The sequence below is a fragment of the Rattus rattus genome, chromosome 7, assembly GCF_011064425.1.
Source record: "Rattus rattus isolate New Zealand chromosome 7, Rrattus_CSIRO_v1, whole genome shotgun sequence".
NCBI classification, from domain to species: Eukaryota; Metazoa; Chordata; class Mammalia; order Rodentia; family Muridae; genus Rattus; species Rattus rattus.
In genome coordinates, this window is record NC_046160.1 from 97761609 (window position 1) to 97774882 (window position 13274).

At 36.4% G+C, this 13274-nt stretch overlaps 1 protein-coding gene across 3 annotated transcripts in view; it reads left to right on the forward strand.

The window, feature by feature from the left end:
* The window catches only part of Rbm25 (RNA binding motif protein 25), a 47648-nt gene extending 35023 nt beyond the window's left edge, over nucleotides 1–12625 (forward strand). For all 3 annotated transcript variants that reach the window (XM_032908096.1, XM_032908097.1, XM_032908098.1), the window contains 7 exons: nucleotides 2269–2342; nucleotides 3122–3272; nucleotides 4700–5024; nucleotides 5404–5678; nucleotides 6555–6653; nucleotides 8300–8347; nucleotides 11070–12625. In XM_032908096.1, the coding sequence (XP_032763987.1) occupies nucleotides 2269–2342; nucleotides 3122–3272; nucleotides 4700–5024; nucleotides 5404–5678; nucleotides 6555–6653; nucleotides 8300–8347; nucleotides 11070–11162 (1065 nt within the window). In that variant the 3' untranslated portion in view covers nucleotides 11163–12625. The remainder of the gene's footprint in view (nucleotides 1–2268; nucleotides 2343–3121; nucleotides 3273–4699; nucleotides 5025–5403; nucleotides 5679–6554; nucleotides 6654–8299; nucleotides 8348–11069) is intronic.
* The last annotated feature ends 649 nt before the right edge of the window (nucleotides 12626–13274 follow it).

The window sequence follows — 13274 nt, forward strand, 5'->3', positions numbered from 1 at the left end:
GTAAAATTAGGTTTGTGTAAGCATGAACCACTTGGCATAGTTTGTAAACATAGTGATAAAGATTGCTTCAATGATATGTTCCATGTTTTCTGTAGAGCTCTGTGTATGGCTCATGTCTTTAATCCCAGCACTCCTAGCAGAAGAAACAGTCAGATCTCTGAATTTGAGGCCAGCTTGACATAGTGAGACCCTGTCTCAAGAAAACAAAATAAATAATCAAAAAAGTGGGGTTTTTGGGGGGGGGGCAAAATGTAAAGTTTATTTTATCTTCAGTTTATAGATTATCCATTCAAAACACTTCAAGATAAGAACAAAGACATTAGGAATTTTGAGAAGTAAACAAAGGTTGCATTATCTAGTGTATATAACCACTAGATAATATGTAGTCTCTGAATCATAGACCCTTCTTGTTAGTAGAATTGTATTAAATGGTTTTATTTGAAAAAATTAATATAGGATGAAAGGATCTATTTTGGAATTTAATTTTTTTCCTCCATGAGAAAATTTTAAGAGAATAATAGAGAATTAGCATTAGACAATGTTGTGCTTCCTGTGAGCAGTCTAAAACCTTTCTACATATGGAGGCAGGGTTTCTCTGTGTTGCCCTGGCTTTTTAGACCTCACTTGTAGACCAGGCCAGCCTTGACCCTGAGATTTACATACCATTGCTTCCTACGTGCTGGGATTAAAGGCTTACTACAGTTAAGAAGTAGTTTCTTTTTTTTAAAAGATATTTATTTATTATATATATAAGTACACTGTAGCTGTCTTCTGACACACCAGAAGAGGGCGTCAGATCCCATTTCAGATGTGATTCTTTTAGATCTGCCTACTGACAACAAACCCCGGAATGGCCATAATAAGAGTGAGTCAGCAATGATATCGGGAGAAGAATAGGTACAAATATATAATTATGTATTAATAGAAAGGTCACACAACAGTGTATCTAATGAATAAAAGCCCGATTCTTTTAAAAAATATTTATTTACTGTTTGTGAGTACACTATTGCTGTCTTCAGACACATCAGAAGAGGGCATCGGATCCCATTACAAATGGTTGTGAGCCACCATGTGGTTGCTGGGATTTGAACTCAGGACCTCTGCCAGAGCACTTAACCACTGAGCCATCTCTCCAGCCAAAGGAGTAGTTTCTTTACAATGAAATTTATTTGTGAACTTTGGAAATTTCAGTTATGTAACCATTTTCTCGTGTCTAGGTAACAGATATATTCAGTATAAAGTTAAAGTTTCCTAGAGTACTAAATGCATTGGGGCTAGTGTGTACATAGTCTGGCTTGTACATCTGTACTCTGAACATTGAAGATCCATAGAATGAATACTCAACAAACCTTTCATTTATTTGAGTGTTATCATATCCCAGCTTAGTACCTTGGGATGGGCCATAGAAAAGTGATTGCATAATTTTTAAACATGAACAATACAAGCTTATAAGGCAATTAGTGTAAAGACATGTGTGAATGTATTCTGTGTTAGAGTTACATTCATAATGCTTTGGAAGTACTACATAAGAGTATTTGCTGTGCTTCAGGGAGCAATTACTAAGGAATAGATTGTTTCTTTGGATGTCTTTTACAAGTATTTCTATTGAGGGACTTGAAAGGTGTTAAAAGGTTGTAAGTCAGAACCATTATCTGCTTTACAGATAGATAGGAAATCTATTTAAAGTGTTTAGATATAAGCCATAAAAAAAATTAGACACAGTTTTTAAATATACCAGGTTGATGTGAAATTCCAAAACTAAGGTTTTGTGTTTCTTCAGGTTTATTAGCCATTAACTTAAAGCAGATAAGAGTTCTGGATACAGAAGGTGGTTTCTCACAAATGGTAGCTTTACCTTTAGAATATATGAACATTATTTAAATCTGAGTCCTGAATATTACTTAGATTTAACATGAAATACCCAATGATAATTAAGTTGCTTTTGTCTACTGTATACATTTAACATGGTAACATTGTTTTGTTTCCCACTGTGTGTCGTTTTTATTGGAAAAGAATTATTTTGGGAATTATATTCAGGGGTATTTATTTAGCATACTGCATATGTTGATGTTTTTCATGCCTCAAATGTATACCCTAAAGCTGACTTGTTTAAAAGTTTTATATGACACCCATTTCATATATGAAGTAATGAGAAGTATAACATTTTAAGTCCTATGAATATGGAGGAAAGTATTTTCCTAAGAAAAGGGGAGGAAGTAACTGACTCTTACCTGAGGTTTATATATGTCATTCTTCATCTCTGCAAAGGCTAAAGAGGCTAAACGATTAAAAGAATTCCTAGAAGATTATGACGATGACAGAGATGACCCAAAGTACTACAGGTAAGTAGGCATGAACTGATGGGCTATTTGTGAATGTGAGCATATCAGGTGTGCTTAGCTATTAGAATCAGTAATTTCAAGTGTCTTGAGAGGAGATCCCATGATGGAGGGTCATTTTATAGCAATTTATACCTTTTTTAATTATTTATATTGCTCAGGAATTTGTCTTCAGTGTTTTTATAATTGTTCCATCTGATCCACACCTACCATCTCCATATTGACAAACAAGTGTGAACTTACTGAATCACTTTATTGTACTCGATGATCTGTTTTACTGTATAGTTCAGGCTGCCTGTTGTCTTTTGACTGCTTGGATTAAAGTCATGCACATCACAGCCAGTTGTTTTGGTAGGACTGTCAACCTCACACAGTGTTAAGTATTCACTCTATTGTCTGAGTTATACCTTTATCCCCTAAAGTCTATTAACAATTTGTGCATAATGTTCATACTTTATCATCTGGAAAAAAAGTATCGAGTCTTCAGTTTGGAATAGGCACAAAACAGCTCTCTTCCTCTTGAAAGTTGCCTTTGAGCTTTTAGACACATTCGTGTGTAGTTATTTTTGTTTTGTTTTTTGTTTTTTGTTTTTTTTCCCAGAATAAAATAACATGTTTGTAGTTATTTCTTACACATTAATGTTGACAGCACACTGCCTTGGATGTTTATCTGAGTCTTACCATTCACTTATTTGGTTTCTAGTATTGAGGAAAGGCTCTGTTGGGGAATCTGTGTACTAGGCAATGATCTGATTATTAAATGCATCCTATTAACTTTACAGGGGTAGTGCTCTTCAGAAACGGTTGCGTGATAGGGAGAAAGAAATGGAAGCCGATGAGCGAGACAGGAAGAGAGAGAAGGAAGAACTTGAGGAAATCAGGCAACGTTTACTGGCAGAGGGGCATCCAGATCCAGATGCAGAGCTCCAGAGGGTGAGCTATTGTAACATCTGACAATGTTTTGTTTTAAATTACTTTACCATTTCAAAGTCAGTTGTGATATATTTTTGTTTGTAGATAAAGGAAGTACACCATATGAGCCTTTGGACTTGGTCATGCTATTAGTCTTTGTTATTTTTAGTACAGAAATCATCAATCTTAAGTGAACTCACAACTTTGTATATGTATGTTTGGGGAACACTTCAGTGGTGGTGCATATGTACAAACCAGAAGTCAGTCCCAGTTATCGATGCATTCCACAGAAGCAGTTCCCTGTGGTTTATTTGAGACAGACTTTCTCGGTGTTATGCTGGCAAGCTAGTGATGTGCCTGTCACCACATTGCTCCAGTTGTCATTACTTGAGCATTTGCTGTGTTGAGTGTAGTAGGCACTAGAAATCAGATGCATGTCCTCAGGTTTGCATAGCTGTCAGTTAACCAACTGAATTATTTTCCAGCACCTTGAATCCATTCCTCATTTGTAAATATCTCACATATCAAATAAGTCTTTGACTATTGGTGACTATCTTTTAATATAATTTAGACAGAAAGCTGTATTTAAAATTTTGTTTGATTTATATTAATTGTCCTTTGAAGTATTTTCTTATTAAAAGATGTTCTCATTTCCTAATATCATTCTTAAAAAGATTTGTTATTTTATTTATTTTTTATGGATATGGGTTGGCTTATATGTCACAGCTGTGCTTCGTGCCTTCAAAGGTCAGATCTTCTGAAACTGGAGTGACAGATGGTTTGGGAACTGTACCTGGGTTCTCTTCAAGAACAGCAAATGCTCTTTATCACTGAGCTGTCTTTTCAACCCAATAGCTTGTCATGTGTAAACAATAGATTGTACAGTGCTCTTATTTTGCATTTAAGAACTGTTATTTTAAAAACATTTTCTTCTGTCTTCTAGGAACTTAACGTTTTTCTACATGTTCTATGCCTTGGCAAAAATAAGCCATGTCTTTTCATGTTCCTTTTTGTTATACTGGGTGTTGAATCCCTGGGACAGGAGTTAGAGTTGTCAGCTGTAGCTATGTGGGTTCACATCCTTTGGCAGAGCAACCAATGCTTTTAACCTCTGAACTATCTCCCTTACTCCCAGTGCTTAGTTCTTCATTTTATTTGAGGTTGAGGAGGTAGGGTTGAGCCCACTGCTCAAGTTGATCCAGGACTTTACGTAGGATATGTGTAAAGCAAGCCCCGCAGTGGGGGCCATGCCTTTAATCCCAGCATTCCAGAGACAGAGGTAGGCGAGTTTCTGAGAATTCGGAGTACATTCCAGGACAGCGAGGGTTACACAGAGAGACCCTGTTTCAGAAAGAAAGAAAACAGAACAAAAACCAATGTGTAAGCAAAGGGAAGAACTACAGTAATAGTCTTTTCTAAAGTTAACCAAGTATTGTTTTTGGTTGTAGATGGAACAAGAGGCTGAGAGGCGCAGGCAACCTCAAATAAAGCAAGAGCCAGAGTCAGAGGAAGAAGAAGAAGAAAAGCAAGAAAAAGAAGAAAAACGAGAGGAGCCTGTGGAAGAGGAAGAAGAACCAGAGCAAAAGCCATGTCTCAAACCGACCTTGAGACCCATCAGCTCCGCTCCGTCTGTGTCCTCTGCCAGCGGCAATGCCACACCTAACACTCCCGGGGACGAGTCTCCCTGTGGTATTATTATTCCTCATGAAAACTCACCAGATCAACAGCAGCCTGAGGAACATAGGCCAAAAATAGGACTAAGTCTTAAATTGGGTATGTCAGCCCTGCCCTTTGCTTTCCTTTCCTCCCACGTCCCAGTAAGTTCCACTGTAGGAACATAACAATCCGTATACACACATGGGTCCATGGTAGGTAGGTAGCAAAGTATTCAACAATGCCTTTCTAGCTCACGATTGTTTTCATAGTTCTACTAGTGCTCCTATATCTCCAGCTGCCTCCAGTTCTGAGAAGAAGTGAAAAGTTAATTTTCTAGCACTTGTGAGTAGAGAGCTATTACTTTTTTTGTTTTTACAGTTGGGATCTTTCTCGGAGGATTATGGAAATATGTTTGTACTTTTTGAGGGATGGTGGGTTGTCAGATTTAGCATTTAAAAATGTTGTTTTCATACTAAGATAGTGTTTTTAACTATAGGTGCTTCCAATAGTCCTGGCCAACCTAATTCAGTGAAGAGAAAGAAACTACCTGTAGATAGTGTCTTTAACAAATTTGAGGATGAAGACAGTGATGATGTGCCCCGAAAAAGGAAACTGGTTCCCCTGGATTATGGCGAAGATGATAAAAATGCCGCCAAAGGCACTGTAAACACTGAAGAAAAACGCAAACACATTAAGAGTCTCATTGAGAAAATTCCCACAGCCAAGCCTGAGCTCTTTGCTTATCCTTTGGATTGGTCTATTGTGGATTCTGTGAGTAGCACGCTGCATGTCAAAATGTTTGTGGTTTCAGTGTAACAGTCTTACTTGACTTTAGTAATAGCAAATAAGATGTGCTTATTCATTACACACAGAATAATAAAAGCAAAAACACTATGTAGTTGATTATATATTCTTTTGACAGTGTATGTATACTTTTTTCTGTATTCTGTCCTTCATTATCTAATACTACCTTTTTTATATGTTCCCTACACTGTACAACTTAATTCTTTACACACACAATAAGTGACTTATGATGAAGAAAATGTGAATTTTTTCTTTCTGAATTTGTGTGTCCACGTTTCATGGCTAAATTCATCTGTTTTCCTGCAAGTTTTATGATTTTATTTTTCTTTATACAGTTTTTATATGTGTACCAAATTTTCATTATTCATTCAACTGTTGGTAGATATCTTTTTTTTTTTTTTCTTTTTTTTTTCTTTTTTTCCGGAGCTGGGGACCGAACCCAGGGCCTTGTGCTTACTAGGCAAGCGCTCTACCACTGAACTAAATCCCCAACCCCGTTGGTAGATATCTTGTTCGTTCATCATTCTTTCTGTAGTAAATAGAGCAGCAAAACCATGTAACTTCAAATGCCCGTTTCGTAGAATATAGTTTTCTGGGTATATCCTAGGTATAGAGTACTATGTCATATGATAATTCAGTTTATTTGTTTATTTTCCAGCAGTTTCTCAAAATGTAACTGACCTAGAACTCAGAGATCTTCTGTTCTCTGTCTTTCCTGAGTTCTGGATTGGAAGTCTGTGTGCCTACACTTGGCTGATTTTAGTCTTAAAAATGAATGAACTTTTTGTGATTATAATAGAATGTTTCAGTTCTTTAGTTCTTCAGCTAAGCTTTGTTTTGCAGATACTGATGGAACGCAGAATCCGGCCATGGATCAATAAGAAAATCATAGAATACATAGGTGAAGAAGAAGCTACTTTAGTTGATTTTGTTTGTTCTAAGGTTGGTCTTTTTTCTCCTCCATCTATACAAAGTAAATCTCCTAGCTCAATGTCAGACCTGCTGTACCAGAGCTTTGATTCATAGGAAGGATAGAATTGGTGTCTGTTAATTATATTTTCTCTCTTTTTCCATTGCAAATGCCATGCTATCATTTTGTCTTGGATTTGGATTTTGAGGGTGGGATTAGTCAGTTCCATAGGTAATCACCTATCTCTGCAGCCGTCCTGTCATTAAGTGTTTAGCATGCACTGATTTTTTTTTAATTAATTAATTCATGTATATGAGTACACTGTACTCAGACACACCAGAAGAGGGCATTGGATCCCATTACAGATGGTTGTGAGCTACCATGTGGCTGCTGGGAATCGAACTCAGGACCTCTGGAAGAGCAGTCAGTGCTCTTAACCGCTGAGCCATCTCTCCAGCCTGCATATACTGATTGATTAGAGTTCTTGGCAGACACCGTTTGTGTTTCATGGCAGTTTTTCTCCTTTTAACCTTGTAGCAGTCTTAGGCTAGAAAAGTCACCATCATAATCATAATCATCATCATTATTATTATTATCATCCTTACTACATTTATACATGAAGAAATTGAACCTTATGGAAAGGTGGTATCTTGGTCATTATTGTACAATGTGTAAGATTTCTTTAGGCGACAGTTTTCCTATGGCCCAGGCTAATCTGCAACTTTCATCCATTTCCTGAGTGCTGGGTCATTTTTAATGGTGTGCACCAGTACATAAGACCATCATCTGACATTATGTGTATACTGTAGTGTGTTTTCAAAGCAGAGTTTCTTTTTATTAATAAGATGGTTGTTAGAGTGGGGCCACCATATTCCTGTTGCCATTCTTTCACTTTGAAGAACAGAAAGAAGTGCTTGTAATGGTGCCATTCTTCATTTTGGAGAGCAAACATTGGTTGACTTCTTCATTTATAATGATTAGAGCATTAAGTCATAGGCAGCTAGGCTGGGCTTTTATTTCCAGCCCTTTAACAACTTTAATTCTAGTCCTGGGGAGACTGAGACAGGTAACTCTCAGTGAGTTGAGACTGCTGTGGTCCACAGAGTGAGTTTAGGACAGCCAGTGCTACCGAGTGGAGCCCAAGTGTGGCAGACTTCAGTAATCCTAGCACTGAGGCATCTGAGGCAAAAGATTAGAAGTTTGAGGTCACCCTAGGTTACATGGCATGAGAGGGTTGGGTGAGAAGCAACTTGTAATGAGGTATGGTGTCCCACATGCCTTTATCCCAGCACTCAGGCAGAGGTTGGTGTAGGCCAGTCTGGTCTACAGAATGAGTTACAGGACAGCCAGAGCTATACAGACACAGAGAAACCTTGTCTTGAAAATTCAATTTAAAAAAATAAAAAATGCAACCTGGAAGTAATAGTTGACTTGCCTTTAGTGATTAATGTCCCAGGATAAAAAGCTAATAGAGCCAAACATGATGTTACTTGCCTTAGCATTAGGGAGGCAGACAAATCTCTCTTAAGTTCCAAGCCAGCCAGAGCTACACAGTAAAATCCTGTCTCAAAGTAAAGCAGACTAACCCCAGTCACAAAAAATATATCCCTACCGTTTAGAGATTTTGCATCTTTGTTTTGTTTCTTTATAACATGTTATTTTATTTTACTTTTTTTAGGTTATGGCACATAGTTCACCACAGAGCATTTTAGATGATGTTGCCATGGTAAGTTAAAAGAACATTATTACTTTAATATCTATGTGAATAAGTCACTATAAATTTAATGCATTTTCTGGTGTTAATGATTTGAAGTAAAATTTGAATATGCTTGTAAATACAGCAACAGAAAGATTTATAATTACTATATATCTATTTTAGACTTGATCTCATTCTGTATCCCAGGCTAGCCTAGAACTCAAAGCAGACCTCCAGACTGAGCCTCTTGGGATTACAGGTGTATACCCCTGTTGTTTCTGGAGATGTTAAACATTTAAAACTTGATCTTGATTTCTTTCCTTAAACCATCTTGATCCCCCTCCTACCTTTATTTATATAGATTAAATCATGTATTTCTTTTTTTTTTTTAAAGATTTATTTCTTATATATAAGTACACTGTAGCTGTCTTCAGACACACCAGAAGAGGGCATCAGATCTCATTACAGATGGCTGTGAGCCACCATGTAGTTGCTGGGATTTGAACTCAGAACCTCTGGAAGAGCAGTCAGTGCTCTTAACCACTAAGCCATCTCTCCAGCCCAATCATGTATTTCTATTATATATTTGGTAACACTAAGTACTGATAAAGGCAGTAGGCCTATACAAAACTGGGAAGTGGAAACCATATGAAACCATACTGTGCTTGCTATTAAAGAGTGTGCTGTCATTGCAGAGGAACGTGGCATCTACTGGTTGTAAGGAATTCCTCTGAGACATTTACATTGCAAAACTTTAATTTTGGGGGTCAACAGTGCTGGAAAATCAAATTCCTAATTACATTTGATTTTTATATTATGGCCTGGTTACTTCTATTTAACATTGTGATTTTATAAGCAGAGGGAAATGAATTTGCATTTTAAATAAGAAAATTATTGCATAAAATACAAGGGTAGTTATGAAGAAAAGAAATAAATTTGACTAGAACTGGTAATCGGAATGAATTAAGGACTGGTAAGCCAACAAAGTTGTTAGGGGTTAGAGTTAAGCAATTGGAAAAAGGTTATTACAGAGTAAAATGGTAAGAAAGTAGAGATGGGCATGAAGTTGTACACCTTAGTACCAGAATTTAGGAATCAGGGGTAAGCATATGTTCTACTTAGTGAGACCCTATCTCAGGAAAAAAAAATAAACATAACACAAAATTAGTTTGTTAGTTCTAATGATAACCAGTGTGTATCACAGCCTTGGGAATTCTGAAGAGCATTGAGACATGGAGTGGAGAAAAATACCAGAGCCAGGTGTCAATGGCATATGCTTTCTTCTTTTTTAAAAATTTTTTATTTAATATATATGAGCGCACTGTCGCTGTCTTCAGACACACCAGAACAGGGCATCAGATCCCATTACAGATGGTTGTGAGCCACCATGTAGTTGCTGGGAATTGAACTCAGGACTTCAGGAAGAACAGTCAGTGTTCTTAACCACTGTGCCATCTCTCCAGCCCAAGCATGTGTTCTTACCCCAAGCAAACCTAGGTAATTTTAAAAAATTGCTTTTTATAAAAAGCTTTTATGGGGATGAGGTACGTGTGGATTAAACTTCTTGTGGTAAATTATGATGTTTTGCAACCAACTTAATAGAAGTGTGATTGAGCAGATGTACACCCTTTCTAACACCAGGCATCCACAGAGATAACGTGTAAAAAATAAAGTCTTGTGCATATAATAGTTTTGTCAAAGTGCTTACTTGTTTAAACATGAGTCTGTGCCCCAAGCCTACTTAAAATGCTCTTCCAATCCCAGCATTAGGGACAGATTATTGGAGCTTTCTGTCTACCCTTTCCTCCTCTCTGTCCTAGTAAAAGACATTGTCTGGAAAAGCAACGTAGACAGCACCTTGGATGTCAACAACTCAGGTTGACTTCCGTCCTCCGTGAACACACCCCACACGCACATCCACACACGATAGGAAAATAATCTGGTTCATTCATTTGACAGTAAAGAAAGATAGCGTTGTTCAGGATCTGTACCCTGTGGTAGTGGTGTTCACTTCATACTGTTTACTGCCTTCTAGACACTGTAGTAAATTCTCACATAGTGCTTAATGTTCTACCACATGATCAGCATTTGCTGAATGTTACATAAGATGATAGCCAAGTCTGCTTTGGACTAAATAAAGTGACTATATTAAGGTACATATAGTTCTTGGGCTGGAGAGATGGCTCAGCGAATAAGAGCACCAACTGTTCTTTTAAAGATTTCCAGCAGTCAACTATATGGAGGCTCACAAGCATTTGTAGTGGAATCTGATGCTCTCTTCTGATGTATCTGAAGAGTGTACTTATATACATAAATCTTTTTAAAAACAATAGTTGTATATTTAATTTTATTCTTTAAAAATATAAACGTAATGCTATAAAAGTAGCATCAAAATAAAAAAAGTTGTATTCAAATAATGTGAAGGCAGGATTTGTGGGACAATCCTATATATAAGGTGGAAGCAGGAGTTCATGGTTATCTTCACTTTCATTTAAGTCAGGCCTACACTGTGTGTCCCAAAATCACCTTAGTAAAAAACCAGAGTATATTGAAATTAGTATTTAGTAAGTCATCGAATTTATCTGAATCATTATCTTTCTTTGTCCCTTAAATGTTGTGTTTAAAATATTTTCATGCTGGACAATTGTTATTTTAAGTCATTATATTGATAATGTTTGGGGACAATCGTGTGTTGCTGCTGTTTAGTATACTAATAGCCATCTTCACGTGGGTCTCTGTCTTTGTCTTCTAGGTACTAGATGAAGAAGCAGAAGTTTTTATAGTCAAAATGTGGAGATTATTGATATATGAAACAGAAGCCAAGAAAATTGGTCTTGTGAAGTAAACTTTTTACACTCAGAGTTACATTTCAGATTTCTTCTTTCACACCCTTCAAAGGACTTGGAATTTTCTGTGTCTTCAAAGACATTTGTGAGATCTGTAATTTTTTTAATGTAGAAAATGTGAATTCTTTTGTCCTCTAATTTGTTGATGCTGTGTACTCACTTGGTTGTAAAACCATCTGTGTCCTTGGTTCTCTTTATACACCAGGCACAGATTACTGGTGTGTTTTCTAAGCTGCAGCTACTGTACACAGCCTATTTGATAGAATCTTGTTCTGCTGATTCGTTCCCTGTAAATATTAAAATGGCTCCCCAATTCTTTTGCAGAATTCTACTTAATATTAAAACTGTATTGTATAGGCGCCAACATGAATAAGTTGAATACTAGTCACACCCATTACAGTCTCATCCCCACGTCCCTCATCAGAAATGACAAGCAAGCTCTTGTAAAGGCATGGAGTTTAAAATTAGATTGCAAAACCTAGCAGACAGTTCATTCCTAATGTATCTCTGTATTAATGTGTTTATGTGAATGTATGTATAAAAGTCTTTTTTAAAATTCTTTTGGTGGGCTCCCTTAAACATTTCGTAATTCATCAATACACTCATAAAAGAAAAGTAATTATTGTGCCAACCCAAATAACTAGGATAATTATGGTGTGTTTCCCAGAGGCTGGTATTCTGCAGTGAGCAACCAGCTTTGTGTTCTTCTGTGAATAGGATGATACATCATAATCTTAACCCTCCCTTAATTTGATGGCTCACAATTGAAGCAAAGGCTAAAAGTCTGGAGCATTTTACTCAATACATTTTCAACTAACTCTAAATCTTTATTTAATTTTGGTGTATTCATTTTAATAAAACAATTCCAAAAGTATAAGGGAGGGGAGGAGCTCACCTTCTTTTTAAAGCAAATGACCAGGGATTACCTCAGTGGGCGAGCTTATGCTTAGCATGTAAGGGCCTGGGGTCTGTTCCCAGCAACAATAAATGAGTAACTAAGGTAAGTTTACAAAAGAGATTTGACAGAACACAGTAGTAATTCACCGTGGTAGTTAAATGTTTACATCTTTCTTCCAAAGATACACCATTAAAGACAGGTTTCTGCTCACAACGTTTTATTACTGGTCATCAAGCTTTAGCTGTATTGATGACAAATCGGCTTTATTAGTAATTCAGAAGATCACCAGGGGCAAAATTTATTTGAAAAGTACTAAGTTCTAAACAGCTCTGCCAACAGAGTAGGTGTGGCTGTTGCCATGTTTGCTTATTAATAAGATAAAGACTGGATTGTTAGAATAATGTAACTGTGAGCTTGAGTTACTAGGTTGTTTTGTTTTTTGTTTTGTATTTTTTTTTAAACATTTGAGAGGACATCCAAAACACTGTTCTTAATGTTGAACCTTGACATGGCTTCATTATGTAAATATTTCAGTTATTAAAAATGTATATATTTGATCTTGGAGATGCTTTCTTTGAGTCTTGTAAATAAATGACATTATGTTATAATTGTGTAGTGCATATACTAGAAAACAACCTGAAAATATGAGCTCAAGTTTCTAGATGAGTTTTTGTGGTATCAGAGGAGCAAAGCGACAACCTTACTTTGGATGAGGCTACTATATAGATTATATTTTAAATTATAAGTTCTCAAGGAAACATTCCAGGAAAATGACCCTTAATTATAAATATGTTAACCTTTTTTAAACATTTATTTAACCACCACCCCACAACCTTGTTTAAACAGTTTGTTTTTTCTGTATTTTTAAACATTGAACATTTGCTTTGACCTTATGCAAGGATTTCTTTGTTCATTTGTTTGTTTTTGGTTAGTTTTGATTTTGTTTTTTGAAACAGGGTTTCTGTGTATAACAGAGCCCTGGCTGTCCTGGAGCTCCCTCTGTAGAGCAGGGTGGCCTGGAATTTATAAAGAGCCATTTACCTCTGGTCCCAAGAGGTGGAATTAAAATTATGTGTCACCAACTCCTGTGCCCATGCTAGTTTTTTCATTAGCTAATATTTATTATTATTATTATTATTATTATTATTATTATTATTATTATTATTAATTCAAGCAGATTTACTTTACCTTACTAGTCTCTCAGATACTTATA